At 51.8% G+C, this 24714-nt stretch overlaps 1 protein-coding gene across 2 annotated transcripts in view; it reads right to left on the minus strand.

Moving 5' to 3' along the window:
* Positions 1 to 6841: 6841 nt before the first annotated feature.
* Positions 6842 to 24714, minus strand: part of TMPRSS2 (transmembrane serine protease 2) — a 43764-nt gene continuing 25891 nt past the window's right edge. The window contains exons 6-14 of one of the 2 annotated variants that reach the window (XM_054542565.2): positions 23148 to 23274; positions 21841 to 21951; positions 19240 to 19283; positions 15867 to 16038; positions 14339 to 14514; positions 13177 to 13272; positions 10930 to 11072; positions 10259 to 10411; positions 6842 to 8677 (exon numbers count right to left, since the gene is read on the minus strand). In XM_054542565.2, coding sequence (XP_054398540.2) covers positions 8666 to 8677; positions 10259 to 10411; positions 10930 to 11072; positions 13177 to 13272; positions 14339 to 14514; positions 15867 to 16038; positions 19240 to 19283; positions 21841 to 21951; positions 23148 to 23274 — 1034 coding nt within the window. In that variant the 3' untranslated portion in view covers positions 6842 to 8665. The remainder of the gene's footprint in view (positions 8678 to 10258; positions 10412 to 10929; positions 11073 to 13176; positions 13273 to 14338; positions 14515 to 15866; positions 16039 to 19239; positions 19284 to 21840; positions 21952 to 23147; positions 23275 to 24714) is intronic. The other variant, XM_024239540.3, reaches the window with a different exon arrangement.

A 24714-nucleotide genomic window follows, 5' to 3' on the forward strand; every position in this document is an offset into this window, starting at 1 on the left:
CACTGTTCTGCCATGTTTTGTATTTTGGCGAGAAGCCTGAAACTAGCAGGTAGGGTGCAGTGGAGCAGTCGGCGCTAAAGCTGCCCTCTGTGGCGGGGCCAGGTAGGAACAAGCAAAAGAACAGGGTCTGATGATTTCCCAGAGACTGGAGGGAAATGGGGGAACACACTTTAAAAAATGAAACAGAACATGAAGCCAGCGGTGCTAACTCTTAATAATGTGCATTGATCAAATGTCCAATTTGTTGAGTCACTGGGTACCTGGCGTGGAGTTGAAAAGCACAAGGCCCCGTCAAGAAGTGGTTGCCAGGCCAGGTGCAGTGGCTCACGCTGTAATCCCAGCACTGGGAGGCCGAGGTGGGTGGATCACCTGAGGTCAGGAGTTCGGGACCAGCCTGACCAATATGGTGAAACCCCGTCTCTACTGAAAATACAAAAATTAGCTACGTGTGGTGGCATGTGCCTGTAGTCCCAGCTACTCGGGAGGCTGAGACAGAAGAATTGCTTGAACCCGGGAGGTGGAGGTTGCAGTGAGCCCATACTGTGCCACTGCACTCCAGCCTGGGCTACAGAGCAAGACTCCATCTCAGAAAAAAAAAAAAGGTTTCCCAGTGAGACTTTACCTGCAGAGGCTGTGGCTGGGGGAGTGGTCTAGGAAGCAGAGAAGGCAGAACACTAACCTTGGAGGAGAACCCTACTGAAGTTCTCTTTGGTCTAGCCTGCTGGGGGGAGGCTCGAGCCACACTCCTACGCCCTGACTCTGAGAACCGTGGCTCCCAATCAGTGCTGCTGCTGGGCCTCCTCACCATGAGGCCAGGGCAGGCTCAAGGGCAGGAAATTGAACAGTGGACTAGATGGATGGGGCAGGAGAGGACCGGACACTCTGTCCCTCAAGGGGAGAGTTGAAGGATCAGGATTCCCCACGCCTAGGGAAGAGAAGGCCAGGAGGCAACAAGAGAGATGAAGTGTGAGCACCAAGATGCGACATCCTCTGGGGAGGTACATTCTAGATGATCAGTGTGGGGAATGGGGGTACTTTCTACAGAGGGGCCCCCGGATGGCATGGCTTCCTCAAGAGCTGTGAGGTCCCAGGCAGTGGGGGCATCAGGCCAAGCTGCACAGCTTCTTGTCAGGTTGGGGGTGGGGGCTGGACCAGCAACACCATCCTCTCCCCTCTGGACCGCACCCCCATCCCAGATCTCTTCTGACTCTTGGGACTGTATAATTCTCAATTCTTCGGGAAGTTTGAGAATTCATTTATAAGAGAGGATGTCTGGAGAGCAGTGGGCATTTCACAAGCCCAGGTCAGCAGCTGCCGCTGGGCAGTACCTTTATGGCTCCCCCGGGTGCTTAAGTGCACCGGCAGGTTGACGCGATCTACTGTTAGCAGAGGCTGATCAGTTTGACTCATGCTTAAGGGAGAGACGACACCAACACACACACAGGTTTGCAAGAGTAAGGCTGGGCGGATCCAAGCATTCTTAATTCAATACTAGGCACGCATTCTCGCAGTGGGCATGGCCCAGGTCCTCTGGCTGTGTTGGTGCGTCAGACGGGCTGGCCCTTCAATGAGGCGGGTGCCCTCTCGTGGCAGGCCTGGGAAACTTCTCCACTACAAGATATCCCTTCCTTCCACCACCACCCAAGTCAGTCTTCCATCCGCCTTAAGTTTCTGCTGCACAGGAGACAGAGTCAGAGGTGTCAAAGCGTTGCACGGGATTCTATTTTCCTGTTGTTAGAATTTTGCTAGTGATAACCAGAGAGGATGGAGGAAGAAAGTTTACAGTATGTGTCCCAGAGAACAGCAATTTCAATTTCCCCAGGGGGGGGTGAACCTGCTGGGGATGCTCCAAGGTGCCCGCAAGAACATTCCTTTCAGCCAAAATGAACATGTGTGGTGATCCCCCAGGCCTGTCCTAACTAGTCATCGAGAGCGGAGAGGGGAGTGGCGCCAGTGGCCAGAACTCGGAAAGAGCCCTGGAGACCACTTTGTGTGACTCCTTCCTGCACTTAGAGGGGCCCTGGGCTCAGGCAAGCAATGGAACTGCCCCCTCCCTACCCACCCCTCCATTCCCACCCATGACGGGCAGCGCCGGGATCAGAGCCTGTCTCCGGCTTCTGTGGCCTGCCCTGTAAGTGAGGCAGGAAAATCGGGTCTGGAGGCAGGAACGTAAGGCTGAGTCACACTTCAACACTAACAGGAACTATCCCCTTCACAGGGCGTATGCCGAGTAAATGACTTTGTAACTTTACTTTATCCTCTTCATTTACATAGGGCCCCCAAAGTAACCAATGGAAACCTCTAGAGGGTATTTAAACCCCCAAAAAACTGTAATGGGGCCATTGAGCCCCTAGGCTTGGGCCCGCTCCCACCCTGTGGTGTGTACTTTCATTTTCAATACATCTTTGCTTTTGTTGCTTCATTCTTTTCTTGCTTTGTTTGTGCATTCTGCCTAATTCTTTGTTCAAGACACCAAGAACCTGGACACTCACCATCAGCAACGTAAGCACTGGCTCAATGGTCCATTGGCCTGTGTAGAACAGACAGGAATATAATGATGTCTGCTAAGTGACCTTCACTCCAGGCACATCTGGGGCTCAGGGGACCCCATAGGATGGGTTGAATTAGGAGCAGAGCAATGACAGGGCCAGGAGCGTATTGAACAAACCGAAGCAGAAAGCCCCGGTTTTCTGGAACCCAGGGTCTGTCATGCTGCAGGTGCTTAATAAATGCTGTGGGAGGAGTGGAGACTTGGGGGTGCTGGGTGTGAGCCTTGTTTGAATGACATTCAGGACTTGTGTATTAGTTTTCATGCTGCTGATCAAGACATACCCAAGACTGGGTAACTTATAAAGAAAAAGAGTTTTAATGGACTCACAGTTCCACGTGGCTGAGAAGGCCTCACAATCATGGCAGAAGGAAAGAGGCACATCTTACATGGTGGCAGGGAAGAGAGAATGAGAGCCAAGCAAAAGGGGAAACTCCTTATAAAATGATCAGATCTTGTGAGCCTCATTCACTACCATGAGAACAATATGGGGGAAACTGCCCCCATGAGTCAATTATCTCCCACCAGGACCTTCCCACAACATGTGGGAATTATGGGAGCTACAATTCAAGATGAGATTTGGGTGGGGACACAGCCAGACTATATCAACTTGTAACTATCTTCTAAGATGCTCAGGAGCACATGCCTCTCTTACTACCCTTCTCAAGCAAAAAGCAAAGACAAAAGCAACCAGCCAACCAGAAAGGTCCCCCAAACAACAGTTTTTGTTTCAGAGGAAGAGAATCCAATCCGAGTGGCAAATCCTCCTCCAGGTAGCAGTAAAAGCAACAAAAGGGACACAGTCCTTGATTTCAAATGGTCAGATCCCACTTTCATTTTCATCCAAGGTAAAATAAAAGATCTGACTGTCCAAGTAGTTCAGTGAGATTTTTAGGCGACTATAAAATCAGCCTCTTCAATCCCAGCAAAGAGGATGGCTCCAACAAGCCATCTAGCCAAATATATCCCAACAAATATCTAGCTTATTGTATATGCCCTACAAATATCTATCTTATTTATGGGGTAAGCACGTTTAAAAGGAGTAAGCTGCTGCATTAGTGAATTTTTTCAGTGGTACTTTAGAAGTAGCACAAATTCCAGCATTTGTCTTAAAACACCAAGTGCACCAGGAATGTGAGCTGTGGCTCATGCTGAGCCATCTTAATACACCATGCTCCCTTCGTGTCCAGAGCAGCAGAGGGCTGTGCCTGGGGTTGAACTCCAGTCAGGGGTGGGTGTGGCTCTTTACGGAGTCAGGCTCTGGGGTGATAGTCTTGGCCTGAAGGGAAAATGGGATTGGAGCTGTTTCAGGTAGCCATGGGAGAACCAGAAGAAAAAGCGGGAACACACGAGGCACCTGAGTTTAAGGCAAGGCCATCCCCAACACTTCAGCCCCAGACAATGCCTACTCAGAAGTCATTCAAGGGGCTGGGTGTGGTGGCACACACCTGTAATCCCAGCACTTTGGGAGGCCAAGATAACTTGAGGCCAGGAGTTAGAGACCAGCCTGGTCAACATGGGGAAAACCCATCTCTACTAAAAATACAAAATTTAGCCAGGCATGGCGGTTCACGCCTGTAATCCCAGCTACTTGGGAGGCTAAGGCATGAGAATAGCTTGAACCCAGGAGGTGGAGGTTGCTGTGAACTGAGATTGTGTCACTGCACTCCAGCCTGGGTGACAGAGTGAGACTCTGTCTCAAAAAATAATGATAATTGATAATGGTTTGGCTCTGTGTCCCACCCAGATCTCATCTTGTAGCTCCCATAATTCCCATGTGTTGTGGAAGGCAGCTGGTGACAGATGATTAAATCATGGGGACAGATCTCTCCTGTGTTGTTCTTGTGATAGTGAATGGGTCTCACAAGATCTGATGGTTTTAAAAAAGGGATTTTCTCTGCACAAGCTCTCTCTTTGCCTGGTGCCATCCATGTGAGATGTGACTTGCTCCTCCTTGCCTTCCACCATGATTGTGAGGCCTCCCCAGCCATGTGAAACTGCAAGTTCAATAAACCTCTTTCTTTTGTAAATTGCCCAGTCTCGGGTATGTCTTTATCAGCAGCGCAGAAACGGACTAATACAGTAAATTGGTAACAGTAGAGTGGGGCACTGCTGTAAAGATACCTGAAAATGTGGAAGCAACTTTGGAACTGGGTAACAGGCAGAGGTTGGAACAGTCTGGAGGGCTCAGAAGAAAACAGGAAAATGTGGGCAAGTTTAGAACTCCCTAGAGACTTGTTGAATGTCCTTTTATTTATTATTATTATTTTTTTTTTTGATAGAGTCTCGTTCTGTTAGCCTAGGCTGGAGTGCACTGGCATAATCTCAGCTCACTGGAACCTCCACTTCCCTGGTTCAAGCGATTCTCCTGCCTCAGCCTCCTGAGTAGCTTACAGTAGATTATGGGCACCTACCATCATGCCTGGCTACTTTTTGTATTTTTGTAGAGATGGGGTTTATTCACCATGTTGGCCAGGCTGGTCTTGAACTTTTGACCTCAGGTGATCTGCCTGCCTTGGCCTCCCAAAATGCTGGGAGTACAGGGGTGAGCCACCACGCCCAGCCTTTTGAATGGCTTTGATAAAAATGCTGATAATGATATGGACAATGAAATTCGGGCTGAGGTGCTCTGATAGAGATGAGGAACTTGTTGGTAACTGGAGCAAAGATGACTCTTGTTATGTTTTAGCAAAGAGACTGGTGGCATTTTGCCCCTGCCCTAGAGGTTTGTGGAACTTTGAACTTCAGAGAGATGATTTAGGGTATTTGGCGTAAGACATTTCTAAGCAGCAAATCATTCAAGCAGAGACTTGGGTGCTATTAAAGGCATTCAGTTTCAAAAGGGAAACAGCATAAAAGTTTGGAAAATTTGCAGCCTGACAATGCAATAGAAAAGAAAATCCCATTTTCTGAGTAGAAATTCAAGTCAGCTGCAGAAATTTGCATAAGTAATGAGGAGCTGAATGTTAATCCCCAAGACAATGGAGAAAGTGTCTCCAGGGCATGTCAGAGGTTTTCAAGGAAGCCCCTCCCATCACAGGCCCAGAGGCCTAGGAAGAAAAAGTGGCTTCATGGGCCAGGCCCAGGGTCTTTGTGCTGTGTGCAGCCTAGGGACTTGATGCCCTGCATCCTAGCCATTCCAGCCATGACTGAAAGGGGCCAACATAGAGCTTGGGCTGTGGCTTCAGAGGTTGCAAGCCTTAAGCCTTGGCAGCTTCCATGTGATGTTGAGCCTGCCAGTGCACAGAAGTCAAGGATTGAGGTTTGGGAACTTCTGCCTAGATTTCAGAAGATGTATGGAAACGCATGGATGCCCAGGCAGAAGTTTGCTGCAGGGTGGGGCCCTTATGGAGAACCTCTGCTTAGGGCAGTGCAGAAGGGAAGTGTGGGGTTGGAGCCCCTACACAGTCCCTACTGGGGCACTGCCTAGTGGAGCTGTGAGAAGAGGGCCACCATCCTCCAGACCCAAGAATGGTAGATCCACCAACAGCTTGCACCATGTGCCTGGAAAAGCTGCAGACACTCAACACCAGCCCATGATGCAGCCAGGAAGGAGGCTATACCTTGCAAAGTCACAGAGGTGGAGCTGCCCAAGACCATGGGAACCCACCTCTTGCATCAGCGTGACCTGGATATGACAGATGGAGTCAAAGGAGGTCGTTTTGGTGCTTTAAGATTTGAGTGCCCTGCTGGATTTTGGACTTTTAAGGGGCCTGCAGCCCCTTTATTTTGGCCAATTTCTCCCATTTGGAATGGCTGTATTCACCCAATGCCTGTACCCCCATTGTATCTAGGAAGTAATTAACTTGCTCTTGATTTCACAGGCTCATAGGTGGAAGAGACTTGCCTTGTGTTGGATGAGACTTTGGACTGTGGACTTTTGACTTAATGCTGAAATGAGTTAAGATTTTGGGGGACTGTTGGGAAGGCCTGATTGGTTTTGAAATGTAAAGATACGAGATTTGGGGGGTGCAGGGGCAGAATGATATGGTTTGGCTCTGTGTCCCCACCCAAATCTCATCTTGTAGCTCCCATAATTCCCATGTGTTGTGGGAGGGACCTGATAGGAGATGATTGAATCATGGGGGCGGGTCTTTCTCGTGCTGTTCTTGTGATAGTGACTGGGTCTCACAAGATCTGATGGTTTAAAAAATGGGAGTTTCCGTGCACAAACTCTCTCTTTGCCTGCTGCCATCCATGTAAGATGTGATTTGCTCCTCCTTGCTTTCTGCCATGATTGTGAGGCCTCCCCAGCCATGTGGAATTGTAAATCCAATGAACTTCTTTCTTTTGTAAATTGCAGTCTTGGGTATGTCTTTATTAGGAGTATGGAAACAGACTAATAGAATGATAATAAGGAGTCATCCATGGGACCTCTCCAACAGGACAGGCTGCAGGAACTGAGGGCACCAACCAGAGGAGCACCAAGTCTGGCCTTGCCTCACCTTTGGTCCCCTGACCAGCAGCCTCAACATCACCCCCTTACAAGGAAATGGAGGCTGGTCCTACTCACCAGGCAGAACTTCAAAGATGCAGTAATTACTTTGAAAAAAAATTGCATAATTTATTTGCATGATATTCATTCTCACAATTGAACTTTACAGTTTAAAAAAGACAAAAAAAGACAAACAATTGTTCACATAAATAAAAAGGGGTGATAAAGAAGGAAGAGGTTTTCACCATTACAACACCTTTTAGGATGTGTCTTGGGGAGCAGGCACCTTACAGTGCCAACTGTTTCCAAGGTCCCTGGGAATGCTGCTGTCTACAGAGGCATGCGCACAGATGGATCCTGCAAATAGGATTGCATGACTTTCCATTTCAAGGTTAAGTCCTAGCAGTAGAATCATTCATTTCATTCTTGCAAACCAGCCTGCTTGGCTAGGAGGCAGAATCATGGTAGAGTAGTGCTCATGGTTATGGCACTTGGCAATGCAAAAGGGACCCTTCCCCTGGTTGGAAACCCACAGCATTGGAAGGGACCACAGAGAGTCCAAAACAAAACACATCTTTCTCTTCTTCACTGCCACCATGGGCACTTTCCTTCAGCACATTCATTTATAGAACGTTAAGTCAGGAGCCAGTCATTTTGTCAAAGTAGCTCAAATAGGCCACCACTCTTACTTGGCAAAGATGATACAGTTTCAAAGAGTTAAATGAAGATGGACTACTTGGAGACATCAAAAGCTAAGATTCCAGGAGCACTGAGGTAGCAATGTGTAGAAACATAACATGGAAACAGTGTACCTTAAACTGAGCATCCTTGATTTCCCCCATGGACCTCAATTTCCAGTGACTAGCAGGCCTGAAGAGGCCAACATGGTGCCAGACTTGGCGCCCTGCCAGGACCAAGGGGCATGTGCACTCTCCAGGGTGCTGGGAGCAAGGTCGGGGAGGATGAGGAGGAAGGCTGAGTCTCCCTCCCAGGAGTCCCACCTGATGTGCAGGTCACCAGGTGTGCTCAGGGCAACTTCCTTTGCAATTTCTTCCCTCGCACCAAGGGCACTGTCTATATTCTCACCCCATAAGAACAAAAATGTTTCTGTTCCCCTTACAAGTGACTACCACGTCACCACCCATGAAGGGCTGGTCCCTTTATTTCTGGCCACCATCCAGGGCTGCTAAGGCTCTAAGAACCAAGCAGCAAAATCCCCTTGTAGGGAGCTAGGCTGGGGACACTACCAAGTAGCCCCAGAGGGCAGCCGCTGCAGGTGCCACCTGGCTGTCTCCCTTTCCATGTCTCTCCTTTTTCATCTCAAGCCGTCCAGCAGCTGAGAGGCGACAGCTCCATGCTCATCCAAAATTGGCCCCTGGAAAGGACTCAGAAGGAAGCTGTCAATGGGGCAGTCTCCACCCCTCTCCTCCACACTTGACCGCCAGTGCCCGCAACCAGCCGGCCATCACCCCTTGTGGATAAGGGGTTAGGGAGAGCAGGCTGGGCAGGGCAGCCACTGAAGCCTGCACAGAATGGCAGAGAGTGCCAAAGCCAGACAAGTTCACTGTTTAATAAAATGAAGTGACCTCTGAATCATCTCTAAGAGTAAATCATGCACGGGGAAGCAAAACCAGCCCCTTTGTTTTCTTGTAGAACGACGTCAAGGACAAAGACCATGTGGATTAGCCATCTGCCTGTTCAAATAGGAAGAAAAATAAGTGTGTTATTTTCTTAAGACAAAGGTGGAAAATAGTTTTTTCCTCTAGGTTCGCATGAAGCACTTAGAAACCAAATAAGCAAGCTTAATAGCACAAAGGGATCATTTTTCTCTCCAACGTGTTGGTCAGAGTCAGGCTGAGCATGGCGGGGCAGGAGCTCCAGGAGGAGCAGGCAGCGGATGTGGAGGCCGGCACGAGGGGCATCTCTTCACCAGAGTCTGGGCCTCCCCCGGCTGCTCTCCTGCCACACAACCCTTCCCTCCCTGCACAGCCACGAGGACCCACCTGCAGCCGCCAAACACACCCGGCTCATTTGCTAGCTCCATCCTGGCGCGAGTCCGCCCCTCAGCCTGGCTGACCGTCCCAGCCCTGCCAGCTTCCCTCCTGCCCTGCCTCCTCCTCCTGGGGTCATCTGTTTCCAGCACTGGGCCCTGTGCCAGGCAAGGCCCAGCTGGGCCCCATGGTCATGGGAAGGCCCTGAGTCCTGCGTGTCATTTGAAGGAGACACAGGTCGGGCCTTAGCAGGAAAGGCCCCCTGGTTCTGCTCCTCCTTCAACAGACTGGGCATCTGGGATACTTGAGAGAAGACAGAATAGAGTGCTTTCTTCTGCTAGTAGCCCAGCCCCAGAAAGCATAGAAATCTGAGAAAACTATAGGTCTGAGGTCCTGGAGATGAGAAGATCTGGTTCTCTCCCCCTATCCGGACAATGCCCAAAGCCAGGGCTCTGCTAAGCAGAGATGTCCACGAGGCTCACAGGGAACCCCTGAGACCTTCCCTCGTGCTTGAGTCTGGGGCATCAGAGGACCCTGGCTGCTCCTGCACTTCCTAACCTTGGGGGCTGCCCAGGGGCCACTCGATAGCCCCAGAAAAGGATGGGCACAGTCGGCTCTTCCGTCTGCTCTCTATGAATCAAAAGTTTCATGTGAGGCTGGGCACGGTGGTTCAGGCTTGTAATCCCAGCACTTTGGGAGGCTAAGGTGGGTGGATAACCTGAGGTCAGGGCTTCGAGACAAGCCTGGCCAACATAGAGAAACCCCATCTCTACTAAAAATACAAAAAGTAGCTGGGCGTGGTGGCACGTGCCTGTAATCCCAGCTACTTGGGAGGCTGAGGCAGGAGAATCGCTTGAACCCAGGAGGCAAAGGTTGCAGTGAGTCGAGATCATGCCACTGCACTCCAGCCTGGGCGACAGAGTGAGACTCCATCTCAAAAAAAAAAAAAGTTTGATGTGAGGTGGCTTGGGTGGAACAGCTGAGTCAGCTGAGCCAGAACTAAGTGTGGTAGGCAGAGCACCAAGGAATTTCACACAAGCCGAGCCCCAGCGCTTTTCATCCAAGCACCAGGGGAAATATGCAAGTGAAGCCAGTGAGAGGCAATGGGCAATGGGCAATGGGTGGACACCGAGGGGATGGGGCTGTGGCTGGAGGAAGCAGGGTTTGCTTCATGCTGACCAGTGGTCAGCAGTCAGCTTCCAGCAGCAGGACCACGCCTAACAGATGTCTGGCTTTGGCTCGAGGAATCGGAGAAGACAGTCAGAAGGAGGACAGGATAGTTACCCTCATTTGTCGATAAATCCAGTCCGTGAATACCGTCACATTCCCATACACTCCTGGTCTGTAAGCTTTGGCACAGCCAGAACCCCAGCTTGTATCCCCGATCAGCCACCAGACATTGTCCTTCCAAGTGACCAGAGGCCCTCCACTGTCACCCTGTGGGACACAGCAAGGTACAGAGAGCAGAAAATCAAGTCACAATCTGCAGCACACCACTGACCAGGCCTAGAAGAGGTGGGGCGGGATGGGGGGGGGTGTCGCAGTGTGAGTTACAAGTGACTGTGTGGGCTTCGAATCTCCACCATCAAGGGGTGATGGTAACAGAGATGTAACCCCCAAAGAGACAGCCCCCATCCTGAATTTTAATCTGTTCAAGCTAATAGTTACTAAATAAATTGCCGTTCATAATTTAAAATAGTCTAAATACTTGTTTCTGTTCCACTGGCACTTTTACCAAATACCAGTTTTTCAGAGGGCGTGTGTGATTTGTTGATTGTACTTGCTTCTGCCACCAGAAGCGTCTGCACTGTTTGTGGCCATCACTTCCCATGACTGTCCCGAGCTGGCTCCGTGTCACTGAGGAGGCTCTGCTGACCCCAAGAATGCCCTCTCTCTCATGGGGGGTTCAGTAGGATCTGGTAAGGGTCAAAGGTAGAATAAAAATGTTGAATTACCTGGCAAGAATCGACGGTCCCCTGCAGGAAGCCGGCACAGATCATGGCTGGTGTGATCAGGTTGTCATAGACATATCTGCTGTTGCATCTCTGTGTCTCAATGAGAGGCACCATGGCCTCGTTCAGCACATCTGAGGTCTTCCCTAAGGACAGGGAGACTTGTTGAGCTCCCAGTGTTGCCAGCAGCTCTTGCAGGGAGAGCACACTTCCCTCCCTGAGACCTCCACACACACTACACAGATGGTCACTGCCCTCTTCTCCAGCCCTGCCCCTGTCAGCTCATCCCAGAAGCAAGCCCTCTCCTGGGAAACCTGGATTCTCCTTATAACTGGCAGTGCCTGTGCTGAATGCAGCTCTGGAGTTCAGCTTCAGGGAAAGAACTTCCCAGCTCTGAAACTATAGGGCTCTATCAGTGCCGTGGAATCCCCCTCTTATTCACCCAACGGCTTGGTTCTGCTGAACCAATTTCCCACTCCTCACTGAACACTACCCAGGACACACAGGGTCTTGTTTCCCCTCTGGCGTGCACACACTCTTCTGGAGCACACGTGACCCTCCCTAGGCCGCCTGCTTCTCGGCTCCCCTGCACATTAGAGCTTCTCAAGACACGGCCTGCACTTGCCACCTCTGCGTTTCCCACTCTCGCTTTGCTGCCTCCCCTCGGGTGTCTTCTGGGCACCGTGGGCTTAACGTGCAAAACCAGAACCCTCCATCACACCTTCTCCCACCCCAAATTCTCACCAACCAATATTTCCTGGCTTGAAAAATGGCACCACCCGCCACCTGGGGGCTTCAGCCGCAGAGTGGAAAGCCATCGTCCCTGACTTCTCACTCTCTCTCCCACAGACATGCAACCCATCAGTAAGTCTGGTGGCTCTAGCCCAAATGTACCCTCATCTCTCTACATCCACACCCGCACTCTGTTATGAGCTGCCTTCCTGTCTCAGGGAACCACAGCAATGGACTTGTCACCATCATCCTCGTCTCCATCCATTCATCCCCACTCCCCACACAGCCGCCAGATCATGGCACTCTCCGGCTCACGATCTCCCTACCTCAAGCAGACGAGAAGCTGGTGTCTTCACCATAACCCACAAGGACCTATGCAATCTGGCCCCAGCCCACCTCCTTGGCCCCTTGACCACACCTTAAGGAACATGCACTAGCCTTTTTGATGTGTACACATTTCTGCCATTTGAGTCTCAGCTCAAATGCCACCTCTTCCGAGAAGCCTTTCCTGACCACCCCTTCAAAGTAGCCGGGACCTTGCGATCCCCACCCTCAGATATTTGGAAGTACCTCACTCAGTTTTTTGTCTCCCATCTGTCTGACCACACCTGCCCCGCCCCCACCACCCACATCCACAAGAGAGGTAAAGCTCCTGACAGCAGAGACGTTTGTCTTACTCTGTTCACTTCTGCATTCCCGGCACCTGAGTAGCACCCAGCCTGATATAGGTGAAGGTGCGCACAAGTATTTGTCGATATTCCCTTCATCTTGGATTCCATGAGGTCTTTTGCCCAGCCTGTAGCTCCACTGTAGTAAGTTTCTGCTGATGAGGAGCCAGGATGCCCTCCACTACCTTCCCTGACACTCCCCACAAATCACCCAACCTTTGTACTTTTCGCCTTGTTTGAAAGGATTTGTTGTCTGTATGGCCTAGTTGCTTTTGAGAAGGATATAAACAATATGTAAAATGAACCTTTGTGCCTGCCACTAAGCACTTCCAACCCTCCATAAAAATGAAGCAGCCAGGCTCCCTTCATTTGAAAGACTGTCAGAGAGAAATGCAGATTGCAACTGAAGGGGGCGGAGAGAGCCTCTCTCTGGTTATCAGGGCAGAGGACAGGCTTAGATGTGGCCACCACGGGTCTAGGATGCCCGTCCTCACCAAGTCCCCGGTCACTCAGCCATGCAGGCCTTGGTGGGATCTCCAGGGCAGCTCTAAACTCACAATGAGTGCAACACAGGAGATCCTGCACCTCTAAACTCGTATGGCCCAGATACTTCAAAAGCCATTCCACATGCTGCTCTGTGTGATTGTAATAAAAACACGGTGTATTAGGTAGGCTGGGCAGGATTTCTCCTATTTAGCAGATGGAGAAACTGAGCCACAAGGACTGGGGGAATCAACTAAAGTCATCCAATCATTGAGTAGTAGAACTGGGATTAAAACCTGGACCTCCCACTTCCGAACCCAATGCTCCATCTGTGGGCCCTGCAGTCCTGTGTGCCCAGGAGCCTCACCTTTCTCCTCGGTGGCCCCCCACCCGGAAATCCAGCAGGGCTGTTCTGGCTCCAGCATCATGCCTGGGTTGGGCAGACACACTGGTTTCACTAAGTCTGTTTCAAGAAGAGAAAACACAGTGAGCCAGGCTGGTATTACCTAAGGCCTCGGGCTATGTCTCCACCTGGCCTTCCCACACGCAGGCCGCTGGGCCTGGCACCCCGGCCACCGTGCCCAGAGGACCCTGCAACCCAACAAGTCCCACATTCTCATTTTCTCCCCCTGCCAGACCCCTCCTTCTGGCAGGCAAGAAGTTATGCTACTTATAGGTAGAATTATTTGCTAGCTCTGCTTATAAGAGGAATTATTTGCTAGCTCTGCTTCTAAAATTACGTATCTCCAGGTGACCAAGATGGGAAAGACACACAGGAGGCACAGCCAAAAAGCCGATTGAGTCAGCTTTCGCCCAAGAGGCACCACGCCGTTGCTCATGCATTCGCTCTTCTATATGTGAACCATTTCCCAATGTGAATACAGACATGCTGTAGGGAGGGCTGAGGTTTTGCTTCTTCTGTATCCACATGGGGCTAGAACATTCCAGACCCTTGGATGGACCAGAGTGGGACCGAATAAGAGGCTAAGAGAAAGCATGTTTGTCCTGAATTAAGCAACTTGGTTTTAGAATGTATCTTTAAAAATCAAGGATCTTTACACGTTTTAGGCCAGTAGTTCTCAACTGGAAGTGACTTTGCCTCAAAGCGGATGTTTAGCAATGTCAGCAGACAACATTGGTTGTCACAGCTTGGTAGCTACTGGCCTCCAGTGAGTAGAGGCTGGGGACGCTGCTAAACATTCTACAAGGCACAAGAGAGCCCTACAACAGAGAACCGCCCCAGATGTCAAGAGTGCTGCAGTGGGAAAGCCCTGTTCTAGCCTTTTCCATGCCTGGCTTCAATCACCACCACTCAGTACAGTACAGAAGAGACGTGGTGGCTGCTGCCTCCTCCAAAATGCGGCAGGTGCTCTTAGCCTCTGTGAGCCTCTCCCATTGGCCACCAGCTGCACGCTACCCTTGCTCAACGCAAATTCCTCCCTTCCATTTGGCATAGCACAAGTGTCATTTCCAATCAACATCTCTTTAAGATTCTGCCAACTTGCTTGCCAAGCCTAAGCCACACGTACCATTGAAAGTCAGAGGCGTCTGCAGCTTCATCAGCGCAATGTCATTGTTCTTGGTCTTGGAGTCATAATTTGGATGAGAAATCACTTTTTCTACTCGGTGTCCACTTTCATAAAACATGAAAGATTGTCTCAAAATCCCCGCAAATGCCGTCCAATGCCATGGATTGTTAAGAGGTCTGGGAGAGAAGAAGGACTCAGTATCTCAGAGCCATAAACACAGAGCTCTCGGTGGATGAACTTCCAATATCAGAAGCTGGAGGCAAGACACCCAGAGGCGGGATGGTTCACCAAAAACCACACAGGGAGATAGTGGAAGAGGGGCTCAGCCTCCCCTTCTCCCCCACGTTCCCCTCACCCAGACTCCCTGCCTCAGCTCCTCACATGGTCCCTCTTTCTGGCTCTTGCATCACCTTCAAGGAATCTGCAGCACCCACAATGGGCCGATATCCCTCCCTGAGGTTTAAAGGCCATTTCTAGCAGGACTGGTCCTTATTTTCCTTTGTACACCAAAGCATTTCCTGGCACAGGGTAGGTGCTTAATAAATGGATACTGATGAACAGACTTGAAGTCCAATATCAATCAAACCATTTCCTTTATCCAGGAGTTTCCCTCTTATGAGAATCCCAGCTCCTAGTGGGCCCAGAGCACCCGGGGGTGTGAAGAGGGGGAGAGAAGGGAGCACCCTTGGGTAACAGCCCTTGAGAGAAACCCAGTTCCTAGAGGGCCCAGAGTACCTGGGGGTGTGAAGAGGGGGAGAGAAGGGAGCACCGTTGGGTAACAGCCCTTGCTTCCTTGACCTTCATAACAACCCGAGAGGAGAAGGGCATGCTCATCTTATAGTTGTACACGCCATGGATCAGAGACGTTGTGTGAATCGTCTAAGGGCACGCAGCCAGAGAGGGCTGGGCCAAGAGTCAAACCCAGTTCAGCCTCTCTCTAAGGCAGAAAAATACATCTGCCAAGTTTGGCCTCCTCCAAAGCAGCATGTGACCAAAAGCACTATGTGTTTAAGGAAAAGGGGAGGGGGTGGTAGCTTCCATAAATGCTAACACTGTCACAGCTAGCCTCACCCCTACCTAACCCTCTGCATAAGCAATGCTGTGGCCAAGAACACTTAACCCCAGGGGCCTTCCAGCAGGGCAGCCTGAAGCCTGTCTGAGTGTGCCCTCTCCTGGGACTAGCGTCCCGGAGACAGGATACCTCAGGGGGCGGGGGCTTTGCTTAAGGGCAGGACAGAGCTCAGAGGACAGTGGCTGGAAGGAACGCTGGTCATGGCGACATCGTGGAGAATGTTCCACCTGCACCCTGTGCCCCGCGTGCAGGGGACACTCAGTGTATACAGCCATGCGCCGCCTGGCATGAGCGCACTTGGTGCCTCATAACCCTAGGAAGCAGGTGCAATATAATACTCTCCCCATTTAAACACAAGGACGCCGGGGCTGCAAGGGTTGAGACCCTGGTCAAGGTCACAGGGTGGCTGTAGGCCAGCCTGGAGCCCCCACCCGGCCCGCGCCGCCCCTGGCATACTTTTCCACGCAGTGGGCGGCTGTCACGATCCACTCGCGGGTGATGATGGAGCCTCCGCACACGTGGACGTTCTGGACGTGCAGGCTGACCTGCCAGGGCCAGGCCCCCGGGAGCGCACTCTGGCCACCCACGATCCTGCTCTGGCGTCTTGAGTTCAAGTTGACCCCGCAGGCTGAGGACGACAAACAGGCCAGTGGGGTGAGACCAGCAGAAGCCGTCCAGCTACCCAGCTGCAAGGGTCTCCCAGGCTGCAAGGACAGGGTGGGGCACCACTGCCAGGGATAGACTCCGGAGGCTCCTGGGGGTTTCCTCTTGCTTGGGGGAGGGAGGATGCCCCTCCAGCCCACCCAGACCCAGGATGGACCACTTCCATGAACACTCCTGTGATCCCATGGGGTCTCCCGGGACCCAGGTGGGGGTGTTCTGGATAACGAGGCCCTGGGGACTCCTTGAGTCTTGGAGGGACTGACACCACTCAGGGACCCCAGATTCTCACACAAAGAAAAGGAAGATGGGAGGCGCAGGGCTGGAAGTGAGTGAGGGGGTGAGGAGACGAGGAGGTGAGTGAGAGGGTGAAGGGGTGAGTGAGTGAGGGGGTGACTGAGTGAGGAGGTGAGTGAGGAGGTGAGGGGGTGAGTGGGTAATTGAAAAGATGAGGGAGTAATTGAGGGGGTGAGGGGGTAATTGAGGGGGTGAAGGGATAAGTGAGGAGGTGAGGGGGTGAGTGAGGAGGTGAGAGGGGTGAGTGAGGGGTGAGGGGGTGAGTTGGGGGTGAGGAGGTAAGTGAGGGAGTAAGGGGGTGAGTGAGGGGGTGAGTGAAAAGGTGAGGGGGTGATTGACGAAGTGAGGGGGTAAGTGAGGGGATGAGCGAGGAAGTGAAAGGGTGAGTGAGGGGGTGAGGAGGTGAGTGAGGAGGTGAGGGCGTGAGTGAGGAGGTGAGGGGGTGAGTGAGGAGGTGAAGGCGTGAGTGAGGAGGTGAGGGGGTGAGTGAGGAGGTGAGGGGGTGAGTGAGGAGGTGAGGGGGTGAGTGAGGAGGTGAGGGGGTGAGTGAGGAGGTGAGGGGGTGAGTGAGGAGGTGAGGGGGTGAGTGAGGAGGTGAGGGCGTGAGTGAGGAGGTGTGGGGGTGAGTGAGGAGGTGAGGGGGTGAGTGAGGAGGTGAGGGGGTGAGTGAGGAGGTGAGGGGGTGAGTGAGGAGGTGAGGGGGTGAGTGAGGAGGCAAAGGGTTGAGTGACAAGGCGAAGGGGTGAGTGAGGGGGTGAAGGGGTGAGTGAGGAGGTGAGTAGGTGAGTGAGGGGGTGAGGGGTGAGTGAGGGGGTGAGGGGGTGAGTGAGGAGTGAGGAGGTGAGTGAGGGGTTGGGTGAGGGGTGGGTGAGGTGGTGGGTGAGGGGGTGAAAGCATGAGTGAGGGGGTAAGTGAGGGGATGAGGGAGTGATTTAGAGGGTGAAGGGGTGAGCGAGGGGGTGAAGGGATGACTGAGGGGGTGAAGGGGTGAGTGAGGGGGTGAGTGAGGGGTGAAGGGGTGAGTGAGGGTGTGAGTGAGGGGTTGAGGGTGTGAGGGGGTGAGTGAGGAGGTGAAGGTGTGAGTGAGGGGGTGAAGGGGTGAGTGAGGGACTGAGGGATGAGTGAGGGAGTGAGGGGTTGAGTGAGGAGGTGAGAGGGTGAATGAGGGGGTGAAGGGGTGAGTGAGGGGGTGTGGGGGTGAGTGGGGGGTGAGGGAGTGAGTGGAGGTAAGTGGGTGGGTGAGGGGGTAAAGGGGTGAGTGAGGGGGTGAGAGGGTGAGTGAGGGGGTGAGGGATGAGTGAGGGGGTGAGGGGTTGAGTGAGGAGGTGAGCAGGTGGGTGAGGGGATGAAGGGGTGAGTGAGGGGGTAAAGGGCTGAGTGAGGGGGTGAGTGAGGGGTTGAGGGGGTGAGGAGGTGAAGGTGTGAGTGAGGGGGTGAGGGGGTGAGTGAGGAGGTGAAGGTGTGAGCGAGGGGGTGAGGGGGTGAGGAGGTGAAGGTGTGAGTGAGGGGGTGAGGGGGTGAGTGAGGAGGTGAAGGTGTGAGCGAGGGGGTGAGGGGGTGAGTGAGGGGTTGAGGGGGTGAGGGGGTGAAGAGGTGAAGGTGTGAGTGAGGGGGTGAGGGGGTGAGTGAGGAGGTGAAGGGGTGAGTGAGGGGGTGAGGGGGTGAGTGAGGGAGTGAGGGATGAGTGAGGGAGTGAGGGGTTGAGTGAGGAGGTGAGCAGGTGGGTGAGGGGATGAAGGGGTGAGTGAGGGGGTGCGGGGGTGAGTGAGGGGGTGAGGGGTGAATGAGGGGTTGAGTAGGGGGTGAGTGAGGAGGTGAGGTGGTGAGTGAGGGGGTGAAGGGTGAGTGAGGGGGTGAGGAGGTGAGTGAGGAGGTGACGGGGTGGGGTGAGGGAGGGATGAGGGGGTGAGTGAGGAGGTGAGGAGGTGAGTGAGGAGGTGAGGAGGTGACTGAGGGTTGAGGGAGTGAGGGGGTGAGTGAGGGGCTAGGGGATCGGGGGTGAGTGAGGGGGTGAGGGGGTGAGCAGTGAATGAGAGGTTGAGGGGGTGAGTAGGGAATGAGTGAGAGGGTGAGGGGTGAGCGAGGCCTTCTGCCTTCTCCACCAGGAGGTGAGTGCATGGGCAGAGGGCAGGGTGGGTGCCACGCGCCCTTGGGGCTATGCTGGACCCCCACTCAGGACCCAAAGAAGACCTGAGCCAGCCCTGCCGGGATGTGACTGTGTCAGCGCCTTCCACCTCTTCAAATGAAAAGCTGAGCTCAGGACCACGGCCCCATGACAGCACTGGGCCATCCCGGAGGAGAGGGACGGTGGTTTCCACATTTGCAAAGTTTGGAAACTGTAAGCACTCCAAACACAGAGATGGGGACACCCAAGTCTAAGCCACCGTCCAAAATTCAGGAGAGAAGAGGCAAGAGCGCTGTTGTTCTCCGGGTTTGTCCCTCCTTCCGGGTCCCACTGGCTGATAAGCGCCTGGTGGCCACACCGTGGCGCTGGACCACAGCCCTGCAGATGCTCCTGGTCCACGTTGGGTGGCTGCCAGGGCTCACTAACGCCACCCCCCTTTGCTTTCTGGAGAAAGAGACCTGCCGGACCTCCAGCTCATGGGTGGCATAAAGCGTAGGGCTTTGTCAGCTTCCTGAGCATGCCTGATCTCAGGGGGTATCCCTTGGACCCAAGGCTGAAGGTGTCTACAGGCCTTGGAAATCTAAACCAGGAGCTCCTTGGAAAGAGCAAGATGCCGCTGGGCACATCCCAACCCGTGACTCCACCTTCTTCCTTCCCATGCCCCCAGAGACACAGGGAGTACTGTTCTGAAAGTAGAGAGCTTTTCCTAGTTAGAAGTATCAAAAGGGGGACTCTAGATGAACTTACCTATACAGCGTAAAGAAACCACTGCTTTTGAAGAACAGGCATCACTACAAAAAGAACAGGGGAAATTCTCGTCACGATAGTGAGGAGTCACCTGCCTCTCACATGCTTAGAAATCAGTCATTTCTTCCGATGTTCCCTCTCCTGTCTTCTGAGACATAGAAGGGTCTGCTACTTACAACTCCAATAAGGTAAGTAAATCCATATAGAGACAGTGGCAAAGACCAGACACTGAGCCAAGGTACACGGCTCACATCCCCACGGTGTGACCTTGGGCAAGTTACTTAACCTCTCTTAAAATTGTACCAGCTCCTAGGGTGGTTGTGAGGGTAAGCATACAATAACGCTAGTTTTTCTTTTTCCTCTTGGAATTTAAAATCATCTTCTAATTTTGTAAGGAAGCCATTTGGAAACCTCTGGGCTCCTATGACTGCTTTAAATTATGTAGTGTTGAAAGCAATATAACCAATAATTTCCCTAGGATTAGAAGAAACGTAAAAGTTACTCATTTGGGAGTCAAACATCCCAGGTTATAGACGAAGAGAAAGTAATCGATGCATTTTGTCCTGCAGTGAATTTCCCAGGCTATGCTGAGAAGGAAAGACGCAGCCCCTGGCATGCAGAGCTGGCCCGCCCCGACAGCTGTGCCATGTGCTCTGCGGAACCTGAATGATTTCACTGAGCATCAATATCGGACTAGGTCCCTCCATGCCCAAGATAGGGCAAGACACAAGGAGCCTCCTCTGAAATGATGTCTGAACAGACAGAACAGGAACCTTGTGGTCACAACCACAAAATCACGACCTGATGTCTCCTCCTGTCCTGGCTAACTTGAGTGATGGACGTTTCTTTATCAATCATAGCTTTAGCCTAGCCTCATTCCAACCTCCTCCTAGAAAAAAAATAATAAAGCAGCCTCACAGAATTACCCCTGCTTCCTGGCAGCATCCAATCCAGAGCAAATCTCTGCTTCCTCCAACCGCCCCCAAACCACCTTGCAGGAGCCCAGGCCCTACAATAATAGGTCCTTCCTGACACCCTCTTACTGAGGCACACCCCCCAGGTTCCCAGTGACTGCAGGTGCATTCCAGGTGGACTCTGGCTCTGGGGCACTGACACGGCCAAGCGAAGACATGTCCCCTTTAAGAGAAGACATTTCCTAAGAATCCTAAGGTCGGTAGGGATAGCCCTGTGTGGTCACAGCGCCAGGGCCCATGTGGTTATTCACAGAAGCCCGACAGAAAACAAGCCAAGAACTCAGGCATCAAAGGGCAACTGCTGCCCAGAAAGAGGAAAAGAGGTGCGCCTCCCCGCCCCTCACCACTGAGGCAGAACAGAGCCTACCAGACAATGGCCTTCTCTTCTTTCTTCCAAGCCCTCCAGCCTCCTTGTGAGTTCCCAAGGCTCTTGCCAACGGATCGCAGCACCTCCTCCCCTCCCCCCGCCCCTGCCCGGCTGGACTTGGCTCCCTGATTCCGTGTGTAACCCAGGAAGACAAAGAACCACTCAGCATTTACAAAGCGCCCAGGCAGCTGTGTTTAGCTTCTCCACAGGGACAAACCACAGCCCTGCTGTTTTGATGGGTGCACCTGGCCGTGCACAGCCCTCCCCACTGGGCTTGCCCTGCCACATTCCCCAGGAAAGCAGGCTGCAGTGGAAGTCAGGCCCCCAGACACCTCTGCCAGCGGCCACCAGGAATGCAAACCTGCCCCAGGCTCCCGCTCAGAGGAAAGGTGGCACGGGGTGATTAGTTCATCCTCCCCCGAAACACAGCACCTGGCACCTGGCGGGCAGGGAGGTGATGCCTAGACACCAGGCATAAGCCCTGGGGACCTGGGAGGCAAGGAGAGCTCATGCGCAAAGGACACTGTGTATCTTTCACGTCAGAAAACACTCGCATAACAGCAACAATCATAGCAAGACTGCAAACATCCTAAATGTGTGCAAAGCAAAAGGAATAGCTTAAGTCCATCCCCTCTTCTGTCCTCCCAGCCAGGTCAGCCACTCATCACGTGACCTGTGGCTTGTGCCCACTTCTATCCCCTGGACACATCACGACTCGTTCCCAGGCCGCCAGAATGCTGCCCATCCCTCACAGAGCACCCTCTGGCACTGCTGTCCCAGGGTTGGGGCTAAGGAGACCAGCCAGCCCAGCTGCCTGGAATGGAGCAGGACTTTCCTTGCTCAAGCCAGTGAAGTACCTGGCAAACTCGGATGAGCCAGTCACCCCGGCTGGGACACTGAGATATTATCTTGGATTCCTAGAACCACGCCCTGACACAATAGGTACATCTCTAAATGTCTGAAGAGGAAAGAAAACTAAATAGAGTTGAATGTCAATGTTGCAGTGTGAGCCGCTACCAACAAGGGCAGACGGTAGAGGCTGAAAATGAAATAGCAGAGAAACCTCGGCCACTTCCTATGAATAAACCAAGGGCTGCTTAGAGTAACTAGGCCTGGTCAGACTCTGATCTCCTCCCAATGCAAAATCCATCCAGACTGAGTATTGCAGCTCAGAGAAATCAGACTCAGGACAGCGATTCCCCATGGTGCCTCCTAGTTGATTTCATTCCAAAATTTTTCAAAGAAGAAATCACTGCATACCTGTGGTACAGTTTTTTATAGATATCGACATTGCCGGCACTTGTGTTCAGTTTCATAAAGCTGGTGGCTCTGCTGTCATCCTCTATTCCTTGGCTAGAGTAAAAATTATCCCTAAAAAAGACAGAAAACCTTATTTATGATAATGGTTAAGGCATAAGCAAATATAAATCCTATACTATGTCATAATACCTCTCATATGACATTCAGAATAAGAGGGAAAAACCTTAATATTTAGGAAAAAAAAACACACGTTCTAACCAAGTGCTATAATATTGTAACGATTTTTCGATTCAATAACCCTAAAGTGTCAGATAAAATTCCTTCATTGGTCGTGTTTCTTATCCGTTAGGATCAAGAAACTATGAGAAGGACATAGGATTCTATAATCATACATACATTTAACCTAATAAAAGGTACAGATGTTAAAATGGCCCCAGTTATCAATTCCACCAGGTTCCTGGACTGTGATGGGGGCTTTGCTGTGTAATTCACCCCTGCTGTTTAGGGATGCCACAGTGACTAGCTAAGATGCCAACTTTCTCATCGAGTGGTAATTCATTCTGAAAACTGGCATATTGAATATCCTAAAGTTGCATAAAAATCACCTGGGGACCCTCCCATGGAAAACGAAGTGGCAGTAGCACCCTACCACTCTCTCCCCCGATGCCTGAGGGCGGCTGCCTCTCCCCAGGCAGTGCTGATAAGTGGTATCCAACCCCCTCCCACCCCTGTTAGGAATCACTGGCAGAGGACACACACTCCCTTAAGCCTTCCCACCTTCCCTCAGAGCTACGAGCAGGAATGACATTTTTTAAGTATCGATCTGATTGATTGATTCTCTCCCCAGCTCAAAAGGCTTCCACGGCTCCCGAATGCAGTGAAACTGGCACAGGGTTTGTCTCTGCTGCTCTCCCCAGCCCAACCCTCCTCGCCGGCTGTTCTGGCCCAACCTCTACCCAGGGAGGTGAATGGACCCTGGCTGAGAGGCACCTTGGAAAAAGAGGCACCTAATGCCCTCAGCCTGCCCCTTTGACCGCATGGCCACAGCACTGGGCACTCCCGAGCAATCAGGAGTCTATAGAGGCCAAGGAGAAGGCAGAGTAGGGTGGCAGTGAGCCAAGGTCCGTGTGCTGGGCACAGCCCTAGCAGGACAAGTTCCACCTGCTGGTTATAGGGCTCAGCTTTTGGAAGGTGACAATTGTCCCCAGCACTCATGTGCCGGTGCTTTCACAGGGAGGCAAAGAGAGGGTCTTCTCCTGTTTCTGCTGTCTGTTCCTGTCACTCGGCGGGTGCTGCCCCGTACTCACTTATAGCCCATGTCCCTGCAGGCTGCCCGCCCATAGTTCTCGTTCCAGTCATCTTGGCACACAGGGTGCCAGGACTTCCTCTGAGATGAGTACACCTGAAGGATGAAGTTTGGTCCATAGAGGCGAACTGCACGAGAAGGAGGATTATCCATGAGTTTCTTTCATTTTTTTTTTTGAGACGGAGTCTTGCTCTGTCACCTAGGCTGAAGTGCAGTGGTCTGATCTCCACTCACTGCAGCCTCCGCCTCCCAGGTTCAAGCGATTCTCCTGCCTTAGCCTCCCAAGTACCTGGGATTACAGGCTTCCACCACCCCGTCCAGCTAATTTTTCTATTTTATTAGAGATGGGGTTTCACCATGTTGGCCAGGCTGGTCTCGAACTCCTGACCTCAGGTGATCCCCCTGCCTCAGTCTCCCAAAGTGTTGGAATTACAGGCGTGAGCCATTGCACCTGGCCTTGTCCCAACTCGTATCGTCCTAGCTACTACCCGAGCCCCGTGCTCCCCGTGGCTCCAGAGGTGACAGCACAGAGTTTACTCTTCTCGAGGCACTGACTGCACACAAAGGGAGGCCACACATTTATTCTTTTTCTGCTAAAAAGTGCTCTCTACATAAGAGAATTGAAAACAAGCACTGGGTCTAAAACTTGCACATATGTTCACTGCAGCCCTCTTAAAACAGCCGAAAGGCGAAAACACTCCAAACACCCACCAACGGCTGGGTGAGCAGAATAGGATATGTCCAAGATACACAATGGAATACGATTCAGCCAGAAGAGGGAATGAAATTCAGACACAGGCTGCAACCTGGATAAGTGCTGAAGACCTTGTGCTCAGTGAAAGGAGCCAGACATACTGCATGAGCCCACTCACATGGAATGCCGCTCATATTGCGTGAGCCCACATATTACATGATCCCGCTCACATGGAATGCCTAGAGTAGGAAATCTATAGACACTAAGTAGATTAGTGGTTGCTTAGGAGTAGGAGGGATGGGCTGGGAGGAGGGATATGGGGTGATAGTTCAAGGGCTTGGGGTTTCTTTATGAGCTGATGAAAATATGCTAAAATTGTCTGTGGTGATAGTTGCACATATTCGTGAATATATAAAAGCCAGTGAATTACATATTTAAATTTTATGGTACATACATTACATATCAATAAGCTGTTTTATATAAAAAATTATATCTCAATAAGCTATTATATATATATGTTTTATATATAAAAGCACTGAATTATATATTTGAATTTTATGGTACATAAATTAGATCTCAATAAGCTGTTTTTAAAAATAAATAAGATAGGCCAGGCATGGTGGCTCATGCCTGTAATACCAGTACTTTGGGAGGCTGAGGCGGGCAGATCACCTGAGGTCAGGAGTTTGAGACCAGCCTGGCCAACATGGAGAAACTCCATCTCTACTAAAATGCAAAAATTAGCCAGGTGTGGTGGCACGCACCTGTAATCTCAGCTACTTGGGAGGCTGAGGCAGGGGAATTGCTTGAACCCAGGAGGTAAAGGTTGCAGTGAGCTGAGATCACACCACTCCACTCCAGCCTGGATGACAGA

The sequence above is a fragment of the Pongo abelii genome, chromosome 22 (assembly GCF_028885655.2).
Source record: "Pongo abelii isolate AG06213 chromosome 22, NHGRI_mPonAbe1-v2.0_pri, whole genome shotgun sequence".
Lineage (NCBI taxonomy): Eukaryota > Metazoa > Chordata > Mammalia > Primates > Hominidae > Pongo > Pongo abelii.